Here is a 19,350-nt window from a genome sequence, read left to right as displayed (position 1 = left end):
TAGGCCAAGGACTGCCTCTCTGAGAAGGCCACACGTCTCTCCAGGGCCTGCCCTGTGTCTTGGTCTGTCTTCTGCCAGAGCAGTTGTTTCTCCATCAGGGACCATTCTGCCACCCCCACAGGGGGCATTTGACAATGTCTGGAGACACTTTTGGTTGTCAAAATGGGGGAGGTAGGGGGTGTTCCTGGAATCTCTTGGGTGGAGGCTGAGGATGCTGCTAAATATCCCAGGATGCACAGAGCAGCCCCCACAGAGAGTCACCAGCCCCAGATGTCAGAAGTGTGGTGAGAGAAAAGCCCTGGAGGCCGTCGGGAGTGTCTTGGGTGGGAGCAGATTCACATCACTGTCCGCTATATGTTGGGTGCTTATTTCAAGCCAAATGCTGTCCTGAACTTCTCACATGCACTGTCCCCTCTAACTCTTACTGTCCCCTGCAAGGAGGCCATGTAGACAGCACTGATAGGTGAGGGAGTGGCACTCTCCAGTACTTGGTATGTAATAGATGCTCAATAAAACAGATCTCTGGCCTTGTGGGGTGCAATTGCCTAGAGAAGAGAGACAGAGGGAGGTGGAAATTTCTCCTGCATGAGAAATGGTTGCAGCTGACATTGAAAAAGAACACATCCATCACAGCACAGGTCTGGACAGATGCCATCTGGCCACAGCCAGGTCCAGTGGATGCTTCTCTGGGCTGGGCTTATCCAGCTCACAGCTGTCCTAAATGCAGGACCACTCCTGCCTTTGTTTTACTCTGGGCAGCTGTGTTACCTGTGGTGGTATGGAAGTGTATCCCCAGATCCCACCCCCATGAAGAACTAACTGCTCCAGCTGCTGGGATGTCTATCAGCAGCCAGCTGCAGCAGTCAGAACTTGTGGGGACTGCCTCAGTGGCAGGGGCTGCCTTCCCCTAGGCCATGTTTCTTCTAGGGTGACCACCATCAGACTCTATCTTAGCAGACTGGAGAGAGAACCTCTTGCTGGTCTTGAAGAAGCAAGTTGCCACGTGTGAACTGCCAGCAAAGCCAGTTACATGGAAGGGAACTTTGGATGCCTCTAGGACCTCTAACTGATAACCAGTAAGGAGCTGGGAAAAGAAATGAGTGCTGCCCACAGCAGGAAAGAGTTTGGAAGTAGATTCTTCCCCAATCAAGTCTCTGGATGAGAATGCAGCCCAGTCAACACCTTGATTGCAGCCTGTGAGACCCTGCAAAAAGGATCCATCTAAATCATGCCTAGACTCCTGACCCATGGAAACTGTGAGATAACAAATGTGTGTTGTCTTAAGCCACTAAGTTTGTGGTAATTTGTTATGCAATAATAGAACACTAATTATTGCTAGTGATAAAGAAAGTAAATGCTGCATGTACACCAGCTGACATTCGATGGATGGTAAGTTTGTTATTAGGTTCATCTATCTATCCATCCATCCATCCATGCATCCATCCATCCATCCATCTGGCCATTTGTCCATCCACCTAGACTTCCATTCATCCATCCATCCATCCATCCATCCATCCATCCATCCTCCATCCATCCATCCTTCCATCCTCCACCCATCCATTCTTCCATTCATCTTTCCTTCCTTCCTTCCTTCCTTCCTTCCTTCCTTCCTTCCTTCCATCCTTCCTTCCTTCTTTCCATCTATACAGCCACCCATCCTGTAGAGTGAGGGCTATCACAAGGAAGTTCTGTACTTTGCAAAAGTGCTGGTGCTTTGACCAGCTGAGTCTGGGATCCCAGGGGTGTATGGGATTCTTATTGGGATGTCATTTATCTGCACTTATTAGCATACAGTAAACATCGACCATCTTTGAGAAGGCACTGAAATTTTTTTTTTTATTTTTTGAGCCAACCTTAGGACCAAGAGGCACTAAAGATCTTGCATCTAAGTCTGATCTAAGGAAAATTAAACTCGTGGGTTGTGTGTGTGCATGTGTGTGTTTACCCATGAGGTTTGTCAAGGGCAGGGTGGGCAAGACACCCAGTCTATCCTCCCTCCCACCCACTTGGCCCAAGCCCTGAGTGGCTTCAGGTTGTGAGTGATGAGTGCACAAGGGAGCAAGGGAGCTTCTGCGTGGATCCAGCTCTCCATCTGGTCGTCAGTGGGGAGACCAGACACAGATGTCAAATATCTACAGCAAATGTGAGACTATTTGGGTACAATTTAGCAGAAACGAGTCATCCTGCAGACATAAACATTTTAATCGGAGTGACAATTTATTCAAACAATTTGACAATGCTTACACATGCTGAACAGATGGGCTAGGGTGGGGGGCCCAGCAAGAGAGCTGGTGGGGGAGGGAAGCCCCCGGCAGAGACTGGCGGGACTGCTGGGAGGGGCAGAGTGGAAGATGAGGGCTCCCTGCCCTTCCCATCCCCAGACAGGCTCCTGGAATGACCCCAGATCCCACCCCAGGAATACTGCCTGTGCTTTCTGACACCTCTGTTTGATGTCCTGAACTGCTGGGGACTTGAGGTAAATGCTGCAAAAAGGAAAGCCATTCATTCATTTATTCATTTATTAAAAAATATTTGCTGAGCGTCTGTGGAGGGCTAGGCATTGTGCTGGATGCTATGTGCTGTACACATGTATGTGCATGCATGTGTACATGTGTGTAGCCTCATCCACTACTCATATCTTCTGATTTCTGAATTTGGAGTTTGTAGTTGTCTGAGGCTGGCCCAGAAGTAGCTCCTAAATTGAGGCTTTTGGTACAAGCAGTTTGTTTGGATATTGATCCCAGGAAGCTCCTGTTGGGGTGTTAGGAACAGAGGCAAGAAATGGAAGGAAACATACACAGGGAGGTAATGAGCTGGCTGTGGAGTTGCTACCTCCGTGGGCAATTTCACTGGGGACCCCTGGGAGATGGTGCAGGGCATGCCTCAGACATGCTTTCCCAACCCCCATGTCCTATTGACTGAGGACGTTGGCTCCTAGGCACTTCCTAACCCGTCCCATCTGGGCTGAGGAGGGAAGTTGCTTGCCGTGGCTCATGGTACTGCACTAGCTGGTGAGTATCCAGGGAACATGAGCTCACAGATGGTGCTTTTGTATCAATATTGCTCTGCTGAGCGATACATCAATTTTACTCTGGCCTGGCAGATGAGGGAAACTGAGGCCCACAGACTGAACCTATGTGCCCAAGGTGTCTAGTTGGCTAGCAGTAAAGCCAGAGTAGATCTCATGTTTTCTGAGCTCCCATCCACTGCTCTCTCCACAGTACTAGATTGCGATTGTCAGTGCTTCTTTGGGACATTTAAAATAGAATTAATTCACAATAAAAAATTATGTCAGTGGAACAGTCCCTGGTATTCAGGCTATTAGCTGCCCCTTTGATGAACTTATTTGATTAGAAGTGCGTGAGCTCTTTGATCCTGTTTGGGAAATCATCGTCTGAGGCCCTGGGCCAACTACGGTCAGCTCCTTGGCTCTTGACACACTTGGGGTTTCTTTCCCTATGGCAGTGGGCAGAGTTCGGAGCCCTCGTCCTCTCATCTTCTCAAAGCAGCACCCTTCAAGCTACCTCCCCTTCTCGCTCATTTCTCACCCCAGTCCACACTGTCCAGGAGTGAGTCTTCCCAACGAACTTCAGGCACAATTTCCTCTTCTCTAAAACCACCATGAAGGCCATTTGAAGTCAGTGATAAGATCCAAGTCTGAGACCCAGGCATCCACCTGCCCTCTCCATAATGCCTCTGGCACGCAGCAAGGCCAGCATCCAAATGGTGCTCTGGGGTTGCCTCCAAAGCTACCCTTGCCCATCTCAGTGGGCATCCCTGCAGGGCACAGCAGGGCAGAACCTGACCCTGGGGAGTCGTTTTGATGTCCCAGACCTTTCCTCACTTGCTCTTCCCATCCATCAGCAGGTGACATAAGATCTTCCTCCAAAACACATCTTGGATCCCATTCCTGGTCTTCATCTCCTCCCTGGTCCAAAGTCTCACCACATCCCAGGGGTCTGTCTCTTTCATCCACTCTTACCCACCCCTTGATCTGTTTTCCATTCAGCAGCCTGAGCCATCTTTTAAAAACTTAAATTGGATGGCATTGTGACCAATGCTCCAATAACCCTCAGTGGTTCTCACTGTGACCACAAAGGACCCCCATGATAGGCCCTGCCTGGTTTTGTGTTCCCCACCCTCCCCTTCCTCCAGCCCACTTTATTCCAGGCACATGGGTGGCTTTCGGTGCCTTGCCCACTCCTCTCTCCACATCCCCTCCCACTTGGATGCCTCTTCTAGCTGATCTCCACCCACCCTCCCTTTTATCCTCCAGAACTCAGCCAAAATGTCAGCACCCAGGAGGCCTTCCCAGAGTCCCTTACAAGGTGTCTCCCTGCCATTCTCCATGCCAACACTCAAGAATCTGCCATGGTATAATAATTCGCCTATTGCTTTGTCACTGTCTCTTCTGCAAGACTGTAAGCTACACAGGCAGGCACCATGTTTATTTTGTTCAGCAGTGTATTCCCCAATATCTGGCGTGTACTAGCGACTGTTTCATGGAAAATTGTTGAATGAATAAACAAGAGGTGGAATAAACCTCTAGGGCTGCTTCTCACTCCAAAATCAGAAAGGTTTTTACAACAGATTCAAAAACTTTCCCTTCAAGGGCTCCCTCCAAGGTCCAGTCCTGGATGCCTGGCCTTCATGTCTCCTGGAAATCTCTCACCCCACATTCCATACTCCCGATGCTCCCCATAGGAGGGGCCATCAGCTTCTGTCAAGCCTTTCTCTCTGTTCTCTATTTTGTTCATTCTGATCCCTTTGCCCAAGGTGTCCCAAGCCAGCATCTGCCTATGGAAATCCTTACTGCTCAAAGCCCAGTCCAACACCATCTCCTCCAGGTGACCTTCCTCGTCCCCCAGGCAGAAGGAATGGCTAACATTCATGGTGCTTCTTGCTATTTGTCAGGCTCTTGTCTAAGATGTTATACCCTGGGGCAGATTGTGTTTTTCAAAGAAAACGCATTCCATCCCACTTGCTCTTCTAACAAATGTGACATTGACACTCCTCCCATTCAGTAGTGGGAGGAGCTTGGGTGGAGTGTTAGGGAATGTGGCAGAAATGATGCTGTGTGGCTCCCAAGACTGGTCATGAAAATGCTATGAGCTTCCACCTTGTTCCCTAGGATTGCTCACTATTCAAAGTGCCATTGAATTGGATATACAGTCAATTCAGCCTTTATTTTTCTTTGCCTTAATGACAAATCTACTGGGAAAAGGCTGTAACTGTGAGACCCCAAAGCATGAGGGCACATGTTCTGTAAGAAATGTTTGACAAGACGGCCATCTCCTTCGAGTAGGGATGAACTGTTTCCCTCCTCCTATCTCAGGTTTTCTGAGTGTAGATGCTTCCCAATTTATCTCTTAATATAATCTCCAGTTACTCACTCCCCTCCTCCCAAGCAAGTGGAATGGTTTTGCAATTTAATTTAATCACCCACTGAGTTTCCAAAATTAATTTCCTGTTAGAAATAAATATTGTACTATGAATTATAAATCAGACCAGGCGGTAATTTGCAGACAACCTGTAAATTACAATTTCTACTGTTGTTCTCTGCAGCAAATAGAAGAGGGAGCACTTAGTGTCCCCGAGATTAAGCCTGTGTAGCCACTTAGGAGGAAGGTCAGGTCTGAGTGGACCTGTCATCCACGGAGGAAGGCTCTGGCTGCCCGGGGTTGGGGGGCTTCCCACCATTAGCTGCTTCTGCTCCTTACGATTCTGTAGCACCAGCGTCTGGAGAGCTCCCCACTGTCTATTGGCCCCCCGGGGGTAGAGCTCTGAATGACAAGGTCCCTGATCCAGGACGTCAGCGCCTCTTAGTTGTGCCCCACATGAAGAGGCTGTGATAATAAAGACGGAGGGAAGCACTCACACCGCACTCACCATGTGCTGATGGCTGTTCCAAGCATTTGCATGTATTAATTGATTTGATCTTCAGAATAGCCCTATGAGATAGGCTCTATGATCAGCATTATATTATGGATGAGGAAACTGAGGCACAGAGAACACGAGTAACCTGCCAGTGATGGTGAGTCAGCAGGTGGCAGTGCCCTGTTGTGTGAGGCAGGCTGGGTCCAGAATTGGGGTACTCCTCACCCCTCACACTCATGTCCTGGCTGGCCCACTCTCATCCCACTGCCTTCTCCCCAGCCAGGCCACTTTCATCTCTAAGCCTGACAGCCTTCGAAGCTCCCAGCCAGTCTACAGCTTCTGCTTGTCTCTATGAGGGCCCCTCTCTCACCAGGGAACTCAGAGAACCCCTTAGAAACGGGAACTCCGGGTGAAAAATCCCAGGACTGCCTCGTGCTCTTAGGATGAATGACACAACACCCTTGCCTCCAGACAACTACCAGGTGGGCAGGAAAGACGGAAGCTCTCAGCACCGGCAAGCTGGGCCCCTGACAGAGGTTGTACACTGTGCCTTCTTACAGAGAAATGATGACCTCATAGGTTGCACTGGGGGTGGGAATGAAAAGATCCTGGGAAGGGCACGTGTCTGTGTTTCTCTGGTGAGCAAACCACTTGCAAATCCATGAGGCAAAGTCCCAGCATCCATTCAATATCCATTTAGCAAAGTTGTTATTGACTAAAAGCTAAGCCATCGAAAGTGGGGTGACTCCATGGTGAGTGGCACAAGGAAGACCCTTGGCCCCAAGTAACTCCCAGTTCAGGAAAAAGATGGACAGTAAGTTGGCAACCCCAGTGCTGCACGGCCCACCCGTGCTGGGAGGGGGGGTGCAGGGCCGTGCATGGGCCTGAGGGGGCTTCTGGTGGCTGTCTTTTCCTCCCACAGCCTACGAGCCTGAGGAAGCTCCTCTCATCTACCCAACTTACAGGTGGGGAAACTGAGAGGTGAAGTGACTTTGCCCAGGTCATAGGGCTGGTGTGTGGCAGAGCCAAGGGCATCAGGCAGCTGGCTGCAGAGCCCATGGGGTGACTCTCATGAGTCCCAGCTGTTTTTTCCTGATTCTCAGTAAATTGTTGAATGAGAATGTCAGGTCAGCCAGCAGAGGCAGCTCATGGGGGTCCTGCCTAGAGTGGGTTCTCTCACCCACTCTGGGCAGATCATTCTTTCCTCCCAGACAATCTTTGGATCCATTAGTCTTTCTGTGGCAGGTTCAGAAGCCCAGTGCAAAATAGCTAAGAAAAAAAAGAAAATGTACTGCCTCATTTTCACTAGAATTCTGGGAGAGTGCTAATTGCAGGCATGGCTGGATCTAGGGACTTGAGCTGTGTCTTCTGGATCATTCTCTGTCTCTCCTCACTTGATTCTAAGTGGCTTCTGTTCCACTTCTAGCAAAGAGGCTGCCTTGCCCTGCAGTCAGGGGGCACCCCAGCTGTCCTCCACGGGTGTCCTCACAGCTCCACACCCAAAAGGAAAAGCCACTTTACCACCAACAGCAAACACAGCCATTTTCAGAGAGGGCCCCAAATGGCCTGGCTGAGGCCAATTGCCCACTCCTGAGCCTACCACTGTGGCCAGAGGAACGGGTGCTGTGACCACCTAAGGCATTGATGAATGCAGTGAAAATGTAGGTTGATGAATGCAGCGAAGATGTAGGGCAGGAATGACATTCGATGTCGGCCACAAGGTGCTCCAAGCGCTACAAGTGTTGTGCTGGAAGTGGCTTCCGCTTCACAGGAGGCTTGGGTTAGGCTGCCCCCGGGAAAACCTTGGGGTAGACCAAGGGAGACCCCCAAACCACCTTCCCATGGTTTTCCCAGCCTTGGCCTCCAGAGCCATTCAGGATGAACGGTGGAGGTGCCTGTGAGCATTCCTGGTCTGGAGCAGGCTCACTGGGACGGTGCAGAAAACAAAACACAAAGCTGGCCTCCCTTCTCGATGAAATATTCAGCCACATTCCAGTATCTCCTCCATTCCCTCATTCCACTATCTAAACACCATTTAACTGAGAGGGATGACAGCAACCCCCTGAAATGAATTCACTTGAAGGTACAAATGGCTGGTAAGTCATTCAGGTCCTTTCCCACCTGGCAGTTAGTCACCTGATGGTCTTAATGGTCTCTGGGAAGTGGGGTGTCAAGGGTGGGGCAGCGGAAGGAAGAGAAAGGAAAGGAAGGGTCTGCCCCTTCCTTTGCATGATGTAGGACCACGTCCCTTTCCTTTGGAGAACAAGGATGATTCTTCTGGGACTGTCATCACAGAGCCCGGTCCCTGTACCCCCTGGGATGGCAGGTGACCTGACCTAAGCCATTATGGCCCCATCCCTCTTGTCAAGAGGTTGGGCCAGAAACAGTATTCCCTGAAATTGCTGTGCTTGGAGACAGACAGGAAGAAGCTTTTTGTGTTGTTCCTACCACTGGGAGGACACAAACCTAAAATAGCAGGGGCTGCTGTCTCCGCCATGGGGCCGAAGGACAGGAGCCTTTTTGACGGAGGAGAGCCAGAAGCTGAGTAGAAGTAGGCAGAGGCGAGAAGGAGAAAGACCCCAGAAGACAGAGCCTGAGTTCCTGGATCCAGCTGTGCCTGCAGCCAGACCTACTTCTGAAAAATGCCTTAAAATGAACCAGTGAACTCCCTTTTGTTTCTCAGCTACTTTGGGTTGGGCTCCTGTGACCTCAGTAGCCAGCTTGACTCATCTGAGGGTTGGCTGAGAGAGTTGTTACCATTTCCATCCCCACCTCCTCCTCTGTCTCCTCCTTCTCCCCTTTCTTCTTCGTGGGCATAACCACTCATTAAGTGCGTATTCTGATCTGTGTGCACACAGGCAGAGCCTCTGTGTGGACTGTATCAGCAAATCCTTCCAGCGAGTGTCCCTTTATCCTTCTCAGTCCAGTTCAGACAGAGCCAGCACCCAGGCCTCTGACTCCAGGTCCACGTTCTTCCCAATTCTCCATGCACAAGACAGTCTAGCATTCCTACACAGTGACTGGACCAGCACAATCCCCAAAGATGGGACAGGCTGTGGCCGAAACAGCTGGCAGTCCTTCTTGCCCCATTTTTCAGTACATAAATCCCCTTTTCTTTGCTTCTTTCATCTGGCCCCAGGCCTGGTTCCCTGGGGGACAGGGAAGAAGCAAGTATTTCCTGGAGGCATACTTGGCTTAAGTTTAGGCTAAAAGCTTTTTTAACACAGAGAAATGGAAACTGCCAGAGCCCTGGGGTTAAACCCGTCCAGTCCCAGTTCTGTTGGTAAAACAGAAAAGAGAGCTTGTGTGGAGCTGTTGATGGCTGGTTCTCAAGAGCGGCGGTGGGGATGGCGCCGGGCCGCTGTGGCTGTGGGCCTAGTACTTGGAGGGCAGTGTTAGTAGGAGCAGCAATAGGCTAGTGAGGGTGGGGGAGCGGTGAAGGGGTGACAAGAAACTGAGAACCTCGGACCCCAATTTTTAGTGGTTGGGGCTTCCAGACAATGAGGTGAAACTTCCTCACTGTAGATGGAAGCTTTGTGCAAATCTCAAAGATGTCATGTTTGTAGATTTGGGGAAGGTTTATTTAAAAAATTGTGGTAAAATATGCACAGGATTTTACATATGGCTTAGGGTCACTAAGTACATTCACATCATTCACATTGTTGTACAACTGTCACTGCCTTCCATCAGAAGAGTTTTTTTTTGTTGTGGTTGAGACAGAGTTTTGCTCTTGTCACCCACGCTGGAGTGCAGTGGTGCCATCTCAGCTCACTGCACCATCCATCTCCTGGCCTCAAGCAATTCTCTTGCCTCAGCCTCCCTAGTAGCTGGGATTACAGGTGCCCACCACTACACCTGGCTAATTTTTGTATTTTTAGTAGAGATGGGGTTTCACCATGTTGGCCAGGCTGGTCTCAAACTCCTGACCTTCAGGTGTTTTGCCCGCCTCGGCTTCCCGCAGTGCTGGGATTATAGGCGTGAGCCACTGTTCCCGGCCTAGTAGAACGTTTTCATCACCACGAACTGAAATTTGGCCCGGCTTGAATACCTCCCCGTTCCCCCTCCCCCAAGCCCTTGGCAACCTCCATTCTACTTCCCGTCTCTGTGACTCCGGCCACTTTAGGTGCCTCCTCCAAGCGGAATTATCCCGTCTGTCCTTTCATGAGTGGCTTATTTTGCTTAGCCTAATGTCCTCAAGGTTTGTCCATGTTGCATCAGGTAACTCTTTCTAAGCCCTCCCAGCTGACATGTGTAGGCAGAGTTTTCTGAACTTTCCAAAAACATGCCTGGGCCTTTCTGATCCCATGATATAGGATCAATCATTTCTTGGCCTAAGAAACCCATGAAAATGATTTGCTCATTTAAGGACAAACAGAATGATTACGGTGTATTTAGAGTGGGGAACAGCCACATTCTTGAAGGATGAACATTCAGAGCTGACAATGTGACAGATTTTCACTTAAGCCACCAGAAACAAGCTCTGAGCTTCTAAGGAGAAACTCCTAGCTCTGGTGACACTAACATTAATTGGCCAGTTTTATGTAACTTTTATTGTAACAACAATAAAAGTTTTAGAAACTTCTTAAAATCTCCAGCCTGCAGATCTTTGCTCTATGGTCGATGCCGGCATCTTCCTAGGACTCCCCTTCTGGCTAGGTTCTTATCAACAGCTCTGGGCAGCATCCTGATCTTTGGTGAGTTCCGACACGCTGGTTTGTTTTAAATGCTGTCCAGCCACGCTTCTCACAGCACCTCACGTCTAACACATCAATAACCTCTGAGTGACTTGACGTGGATCTGATTCCACTCTGGGTCCTGTCCCAGAGCAGAATTTCTGAGCTAAAAGAGGATCCTTGCAGGAAGGCGGGACGTCAGGCACAGGCTCCTGCAGTCTCTCCCGGGGGCCCACCATCCTTCCAGTCTTTTCTTGGTGGAACTTTCTCTCCCTGCTCAATGCTTCTAATTGGAAAGGAACGGCACATATATATACATAAATATACACGTATATATACATGTGTGGATTATACAGGCAGGTGGATTGCCTGAGGTCAGAAGTTCGAGACCAGCCTCAAACTTCTGACGATACATATATATGTATGTGTGTGTATATATATATATATATATATAGTATATATATATATTTTATATATATACACACACACACACACACACACACACACACACACACACACATATATATATTTTTTGGAGACAGAGTTTTGCTCTTGTTGCCTATGCTGGAGTTCAGTGGCATGATCTCAGCTCACTGCAACCTCCGCCTCCCAGGTTCAAGTGATTCTCCTGCCTGGGATTACAGGCACCTGCCACCACACCTGGCTAATTTTTGTATTTTTAGTACAGACAGGGTTTCATCATGTTGGCCAGGCTGGCCTCGAACTCCTGACCTCAGGGGATCCACCCACCTTGGCCTCCCAAAGTGCTGGGATTACAGGCGTGAGCCACCACACCCAGCCCGGCACATACTTTCTACATCAGCACTTCTAAGTGTGCACCCCATAAGCCGCTTACCCTGGAATCACCCCAAGACAGGACCCGCAGAATCTGCATTTTAAATCATCTCCCCACTAGGTTCTTATACTCACCAAAGGCTAAAGACCAACTGATTGTCTTATGCTTGAATTTTTTAGAGCAAACTTGGGTTACTTTTATAATCAAATAAAAATCAAGATAAATAGTTGTTTTCTTTCTTGTTTCTTTTTCCAGCTGTTTTCTTCCCTTCCTTTCTTCTCTCCTTTAGAGAACCGAAGTTAAGACCCTGCGCAGACATCACAGCACCTCCTCTACCAGACCTTCCGATTCAGGGGCTGCGTCTTTGAGAACTTCCTCAGGGGTCAGCTTTGGAGATCAGCAGGGAGGAGGGTGCTCACCCCAGGAAGCGGGGACGCTCTGGAAACCAGGCTCCTGGCTGTGGTCCTGGACAAGATTCCCAGGCTCCGGGCTGGCTGTCTGCACCTGCTACCTGTTCCCAGGGGAGTGTGGGAGGCCCAGGCTGAACAGCACAGCCTCTTCCCTGGAGGAGCCGTCACTGTGGGGCCCCCGCTTTTGTTGCCAAGAGCCCAACCTGGAAGTCCCTGGGTGCAAGGTCAGGTGTCTTAGAGGCCAAGGGAAGAAACCCAGACCTCCTTTTATTTTTTTCTAAAGAGTAAACAATACAGCTAATCAAATGGATGAACTCTTAGACTTTTATAGAATCGTCTCAAGAGAGTCTGCTCTCCAGGCCCCCACAGTCCTGGATGCAGCACGGGTCTTTGGAGAGAATCCCAGGCATCACAATGACACCGTTTCTGTCACACAGCGTCCTCAGCTCCTCTGTGCTGCTTTTCCCTGTGAGGTCCTTCCCAGCACTCAGCACAACGACCAGCACAGGAACCACCTGCTTTCTCTCAGGGTTCACCTCCTCAGTGTCAATGTCCCACTGCTGGACTGGGAACTCCACGAAGCCAGAGCCATGACTGTTTTATTTGCTGCTGTGTCCCTGGTGCCCGGCACACGGTAGGCCTTCAATATACTGTTTATTTACTAGCTCAATAAAGAGCGTAAAATTCCCAAATCCTCTGAATTTACAGAATCACAGAATGCAGTCATTCCACTTTTCTTTCTTTCTCTCTTTCTTTCTTTGTTTGTTTCTTTCTTTCTCTCTCTCTCTTTCTTTCTTTTCTCTCTCTTTCTTTCCTCCCTCCCTCCCTTCTTTCCTTCCTTCCTTCCTTTCTTCCTTTCTTTTTGACAGAGTCTTGCTCTGTCACCCAGGCTAGAGTGCAATGGCACTATCTCAGCTCACTGCAACCCCTGCCTCCCGGGTTCAAGTGATTGTCGTGCTTCAGCCTCCCAAGTAGCTGGGACTATCGGTGCCCACCACCACGCGCGGCTAATTTTTTTGTATTTTTATTTTAGTAGAGATGGGGTTTCACCATGTTGCCCAGGCTGGTCTCGAACTTCTGACCTCAGGCAATCCACCCACCTCGGCCTCCCAAAGTGCTGGGATTACAGGTGTGAGCCACCTTGCCCAGCTGCAGTCATTACACTTTTTTTGAGGGCCTACTATGTGCCAGGAACTTTGCCAGGTGTGAGATCCATTAGAAAACAAGAGCCCTACCCAGTTCTTGCCTCATGGAGCTGAGTGATACTAGAACAAACAAGGTTTTGGAAACAGAGAGACAAGGGTTTAAAAATTCCAGGTCTGCCACTTAGCTGGGTGCACTTGGGCAGCTGAGCACCAGGGCCTCGGTTTCTCCATTTGTAAAACAGAAGTGATGACAGCATCAACTTCCTCAGGTGGGTGGATTGGAGATAACGTCTGTAATGTGTTTAACAAAATGCTTGGTGCCTACTACCTGCTCAGTAAATTAGCTTCTGCATTACTATCCTAGGGCTGCTGTTACAGAGAACCACAGTGAACGCAACAGAAATTTGTTCTCTCACAATTCTGGAAGCCAGAAGTCCAACATCAAGGTGTCGGCAGGGCTGGCTCCTTCTGGGGGCTGTAAGAGAAAATCCATTCCACGCAACTCAGGAATCCTCCATGTTCCTTGGCTTATGGCAGTGAAACTCCAGTCTGACTCACTGCCAAGTGGCTCCTCTCCTGTGTGTTTTCATAGCTCTGCAGCCCTTTCCTCTCATAAAGGTGCCAGTCACTGAATTTAGGACCCACCCTGATCCACTATGATATCAGCTGACCTAATTACATTTGCATTTCTACATAAGCCTACATTCTGAGGTTCTGGGGAGGCATGAATTTTGGGAGGGACACTATCCCGCCCAGAACAGCTTCTATTATTTTGTGTGTGTGTGCTCAGTGCTTCGTAGACTTGACTTTATCCCCTCCTCCTAGCCACCTTATGAGGAAGGGACAATGGCTACCTTGCCTCACATGAGGAGGCGAGGCACAGAGACTTGGAACCTCTCAGGATACACGATCATCTTTGCCCTTGCTTGGAATTCATCTGATTTTCAAAGAGGCGGCCTGCAGCAGAGCCTCCCAACCTGACTTTTCTCTCCAAATGGCAGTCCCTGCACGACAATGAACATGGAGAAGCTGGGCTCCACAGTGCCCTGTGTTCACAGGCTCCACAGTGAGACGAAATGTCCTGGTTTAAAACGGACATTGATCAGACCTGCTGGGAAGGCGAGCGGGAGACAGAAAGGCACGGCTGCTTCCAAGTTTCTGTTGGCAGAGAGGGCAGAGCTGACAACTCCCAGTGAAAGATGTTTTCACTGTGGCGCAAGAGCAGAGACAGGGCCAGCCTGGCACCCCAGCCCCGCTCACAGCTCTAGGTTGATGCTTCTCAGAGGGAAGAGCTCTTTCTCTCTCAAGCGTTTCAATAATCTTATCCTAACCTGGCACAGAACCTCACCCTTCCTGGGAACACAGGAAGGTTTGCTACTTGATGTCAGTAAAATCCAACTCCTTAAGGTCTCTCCTGGGGTCCATGGGGTGGAGTTCATTCCACACCATTCTGAGACAGAGTCAGAGGAATTTGCTGGGTCTTCTCTGGCTCGGAATAAGTCCACCAGGCATCTCTACCTTATCCAGAAGAGAGTCATTTATTTTCACAAGTGCATAGCAGCCGACACCACCAGCACTAACCAGATTGGATTCTTGCTCCACTCTCGGGGCCCTCATTCAAGGTTGGTCTGTTCCCGCAGGCCTTCTGACAAGTGCCACATTTTGTTCCTCTAACTTGGGTGAAGCCCCCTCAAACACTAGTCTCAAAGATCCCTTGCTACAAAGGTGGGTGCTCGGGCCTCAAATTCAAAGACCCTGACTCAGTAGATCCAGGTTGGGGTCCCAGGACTGTAATATAGGTGGTCCTGGCACCACACTTGGCCAAATGCTGTGTAGCTTGAAAGAAAGCTCCAGAAGCAATCTAGAGCTTTATATCATCACTCAAAAGTAAAGATTTGTAGGAAAGGTCTAAACCAGTGTCTTCCCAAGTTTCCAGCTTCTTCAACCAAGCTGCTGGTTGAAGGGAAGGTGATTTGAGATTTTAGGGCATCGATTTATACAGTGTGAAAATTATTCCCCTGTGGTTAGATCAAAGGAAAATTCTTCATCTGGCACTAAGAGTCTTTAGCACCTCCTGACACTTCTAAGCTCCCTTTTGAACAAAGACAGAGAGGCCTCAGGCTTGAAGCCATCAGCAGGCAGCAGTATCTGGCTGGAATTTAGCAATGCTCATTTGTGGTCAAGGTATTTATTTCTGTAGTTACCTTTTATTAATGGCAAGGAATGTCAACTTCCATTTATGATAATGATCTCAAGTTTCCTTTTAGTTAAATGTCTAATTAGAAATGTGAGGTGATTTACAGGAAAAGAAAAACAGTGACTTGAATTATAGTGCAGGTGGTAGGTCAGGCCAAAATGATGGTGGTGGTTCAGAAATTACTGAAATTTGGGAAATGCTAGTCTAGTCGATGCTTAGCATTTGGGGTTGGGAAAACCAAGGCCTTGAGAGGGGAAGGAACTCATCTGAGCTCACGTAATATTGGGTGGTGGTCTTTGCTGTCACCCACAGTCACCCACAGTCACCCACCATGGAGCTCTGCAGAGCGGCCACTTGTGGACCAGGGGATCTGAGCTCGCTGGGGAAGTGTGAGTCTCGAGACACCAACATCTTTAAAACAGATAAAAATAAAGTGGCAAGAGTGACCTCACCCCAGCATGTGGTGGCCGCTGAGAGCAGAGGGTTGTAAAAATTAATTGCCCTCTATTTGTGACCTGCTGTAGCAGGCGGGCCTCCTTTGAGGGGGTCACCCGAGAGGCAGCGGGCAATGGAAACATTCTTTGGGCCTGACACAGTGGTTCAACAGTGACCTCACCCCAACAACTCAAGACTTGTTATTCAAAACTTAATTTTATTTTGTTTCTAAGTGCTTAGGAGCTGGGGCTAAGGCAACTTTTGTCATCAAAAGGAAGGCCCAGATCTTGGAGAGAAGCAGAGCATCCTGAGTGTCTGCCGAGCGCCGACTTTGCAGCCGCAGGTTCAAGTTCTTCCCTAATCCCGGCAGATCTGCCTTCTTGGTCCTATTGGTCTCCATGTGTGGTTGGCGCGATCTCTGGGCTTTGCTGATGTGAAGCCATTGGGAGGTGGAGTTTTAAGAGCGGTGTTCTCAGCGGGAAGAGCTCTTTCTTTCTCAAACATTTCGGTAATCTCATCCCAACCTGGCATAGAACCTCACCCTTCCTGGGGTCACAGGAATATTTGCTAATTTACATCAATAAAATCCAACTCCTTAATGTCTCTCCTGGGGTCCATTCATAGGGTGGGGTTCCTCTTTCGGGTCCCCCATTCAAGGCTGCTCGGTCCCTGCAGGTCTTCGTTCTGTTTCTCTAACTTGAGCCAAGCTCCCTCAAACGCTAGTTTCAAAGAGCCTTTGTTACAAAGGCGGGTGCTAGGGCCCCAAATCGAAAGGCTCTGACTCAGTAGGTCAAGGGTGGGATTCCAGGACCACGATACAAGTGGTCCGGGCACCACATTTGGCCAAATGCTGTGAGATCCTCATCCGAGGCATGTATTGAAGGAGGGCTCTAAGGAGAAGCTGGAAAGGCAGTGAGGGCAGAAAGGGGCTGGGCAAGGATTGGTCTTAGCTGGAGTCTAGCACAGTCCCATGGGGAGCCCTGGAACAGGAATGACGCCACAGAGTTGAAACTATGTTAGGTGCGAGGCAAAGCATTCAAACCCCATGCCAGTCAGTACAATGCCTGTGGGGTGGGCAAGGAGGACCTTCTCAGTCACGGACACTTTTCCAGAGAAGGCGGCAGCAGTGAGTGTTTAGAAGCATCCATGCTTTGGTAAACCAGCTCTCAGGGGTCGCAGGAGGAAGAGTGCTGATTTATAGCTTTTGCCAATGTCTGTGGTGTCAATACATTCTCTATGCTAATTGCAAAGCTACCAATGGTTTAACAACGGGCTCACAAATTTCCTGAATATTTAACAATGAGTTCTCTCAAGCCAGGAGGAGCTGGCTCCAGCACACTCTACACTAGCAGTCAACTCTCAAGACAGCTGGAGGAAGCGAAGGTTCCTGGGAAGGAGACTGTGGCAGGGCCCAAATTTCCTCTTGGGCCTGGATGATGGCAGGTGCTTTCTAACCAAGATTCCTGCTTCCTCTCTCACCCATTGTCTTTCCTTGCCCCGTGAGCAAGAGCATCTTTTGCAGACATGGATCCAATGTGCTACCCCTGGATTAAAACCCTTCACAGGCTCTCCATCACGTTTGGGATAAAGTCCCCCTCCTCACTTTGGCCCTCAAAGCCCTGTCCCTTGGGCCCCTGTCGACCACCTCTTTCCACTCGCTTTCTCGTGGACTTTCTGCTCCAACCACCCTGACTCTTTTCCCGTCCTTGAAGTTTTGATCTCTCTCACGACCAGACGTCTAGGTCACTTCACATGCAGCCCTTTTGGCCAGAGACACAATGGTGGCCCCTGCCCCATCCACTCAGCCCACCTCACTTCAACACAGCATTGGTGGAACGTCTACTTTGCATCTGTCTCATTTGTGAGCAGGGCATTCAGGACCGGCTATGTGAGTTTGGGCTGGTGCACCCCACTTCTTGGCTAAGTTTGCAGTCTGTCTTCCACCCTGGACTGGCTACTCCTTGAAGGTAAAGACTTTGTGTGGCTTCATTACTCCTCAAAAGCCAACACCTAGTACAGGGCTTTATTATGGAGAAATGAACAAATTGATCAGTCTATCAAATGAATAATGAGTGTCTGAGTGGTCAAGGCTGCTGCCTGGTAACAAATGTCTCCAAGAAGAGCCCCTCAGAAGAGTCTCCCTGTGCCCTGCAGCCTCACCCCAATGACTTGAGAGTGAAGTCATGGTACTAAGAGCTGGTCCAGGCTCAGCCCCGAGTGTGCCAGCTGCTTCTTAGATGTGGCTCCATTTACTCCTCACCGCAGACCTGGGTAGGAGATCAAAGCATTGCCCCATTTTAGAGATAAGGAAATTGAAGAGGCTCAAGGGGTTAAATAAATTGCCCAGGGCCAAGTGGTTACTCAATAGCCACTGTTCTGCAATGGACTTTTTCACCAACAGCATTTCTTTCTACGATACAGAGCTACCATAGAGCGGTGCCTCATCATTTTATCCGTTGCTCTGTATCCCTCAGCACAGATGCACCTTGCTCTGTTTAAATGTCCCTATTTGCTGAGCATTTGCATGGTTTTCCTTCGCTTTTCTTTGTGTGTGATCTTTGCATGCCTGTGTCAGTAGTGCTATATTGGCTGGAAGAGGAAGACACAGATCAGAGTGAAGTTCACATCTTGAGTGATTTTGCAGCTAAACTTACAGGCAGTGAAAAATTAACACTGTCCAGAGAGGATTTGGCCTTTGTCCCTGGCTCCTGGGAGGTGGCCTCTAAGCCCTTGGAATGTCCTGTCTGATAAAAGTGTCTTTGTTTACCTGGGGGATCTTAGGTCACACAAGATAGTCTATGTCTACAGTATGATTTATGGTGGGGGTCTTGGGTCACCCAGAACCAACTTGACCTCTGGAGGGACTAGAGGCCAAAGGCCAGCCACATAGGCAGTCATCCATGTCTATGTGCCTGAACCCCAATAAAAACTCTGGGTATGGAGGCTCACATGAGCTTCTCTGGCTGGCATATCTCCATGTGTGTGGTCATACATCATTGCCAGGAAAAGTGAGTGCTGTCTGGGACTTAGGAGAGGACAACTAGAATTTTTATGCTTGGAACTTCCCTGGGCTCTGCTCCATGTGTCTCTTCCAATGACCAATTTTAATCTATATTATGTTGTGTAACAAATTGTGATGGAGTACAGTGGCTTTCAGTGAGTTCTGTGAGTCCTTTAAGCAAATTATTAAGCCTGAGGATAGGGTTGGGGACCCCAAATTTTTAATCAGTCACAGATGTCTTGGGGATCCCTACTCTGCAATTTCCATTTCAAGAATGCCTCCTCCAGGACTGGTCCTAGAAAGAAAGTGCCAAGAAGCCTCCCACTGCATCTTGCCCATGGCTAGATCCCTTGGTCCTAGCACCCAGTAGACATCCAGTCAATATTTGTTGAATCTATGCATTCAACAAAGGCAGTCCCCAACCATCAGAAAGCCTGAGCTGTTAGTGTTATTATCCCCACTTTAAGAGGCTGAGGAATCAGGAGTTCATGGAGTAAGCACCCGGGGAAATTGTATGGGTTGGGGCCAAGCCAGGGTTGCTTGGCTTTTCAAAGTTGGACTCCATGGAGACCCGTCGTGGCCTATGATGATGCTATCTCTTCCATGCGTGCATCTGGCCTCAAAGAAAGGAAGATGGCGAGGACAGGGGGAGAGAGAGAGATGGGGTGGGGGGGAGAGAGAGAGAGAGAGAAACCTTTGTGAGTTATGAAAGGGAAAACCAGATGAGAGGAGATAACTGCTTCAATGCCATGCTTTTTATTATAGAAATCTGCACTTAGAGGTTGAAGAAAAGATTTTTTTTTTTCGTTGTTATTT

General features: G+C 49.1%; 1 protein-coding gene across 1 annotated transcript; it reads left to right on the top strand.

Annotated features, from left to right (window-relative positions):
• The first annotated feature begins 13,915 nt into the window (after positions 1–13,915).
• Positions 13,916–14,575, top strand: LOC100984480 (uncharacterized). The gene has a single exon (XM_008950792.3). The coding sequence runs from the start codon at positions 13,916–13,918 to the stop codon at positions 14,573–14,575; it is 660 nt and encodes a 219-aa protein (XP_008949040.2).
• Positions 14,576–19,350: the final 4,775 nt, after the last annotated feature.

The sequence above is a fragment of the Pan paniscus genome, chromosome 21 (assembly GCF_029289425.2).
Source record: "Pan paniscus chromosome 21, NHGRI_mPanPan1-v2.0_pri, whole genome shotgun sequence".
Lineage (NCBI taxonomy): Eukaryota > Metazoa > Chordata > Mammalia > Primates > Hominidae > Pan > Pan paniscus.
This window is presented reverse-complemented; position numbering and strand designations above follow the sequence as displayed.

What these genes read in the sequence shown, in the direction of transcription:
- LOC100984480 (XM_008950792.3), top strand. Translation starts at nt 13,916, where the DNA reads ATGAACATGGAGAAGCTGGGCTCCACAGTGCCCTGTGTTCACAGGCTC.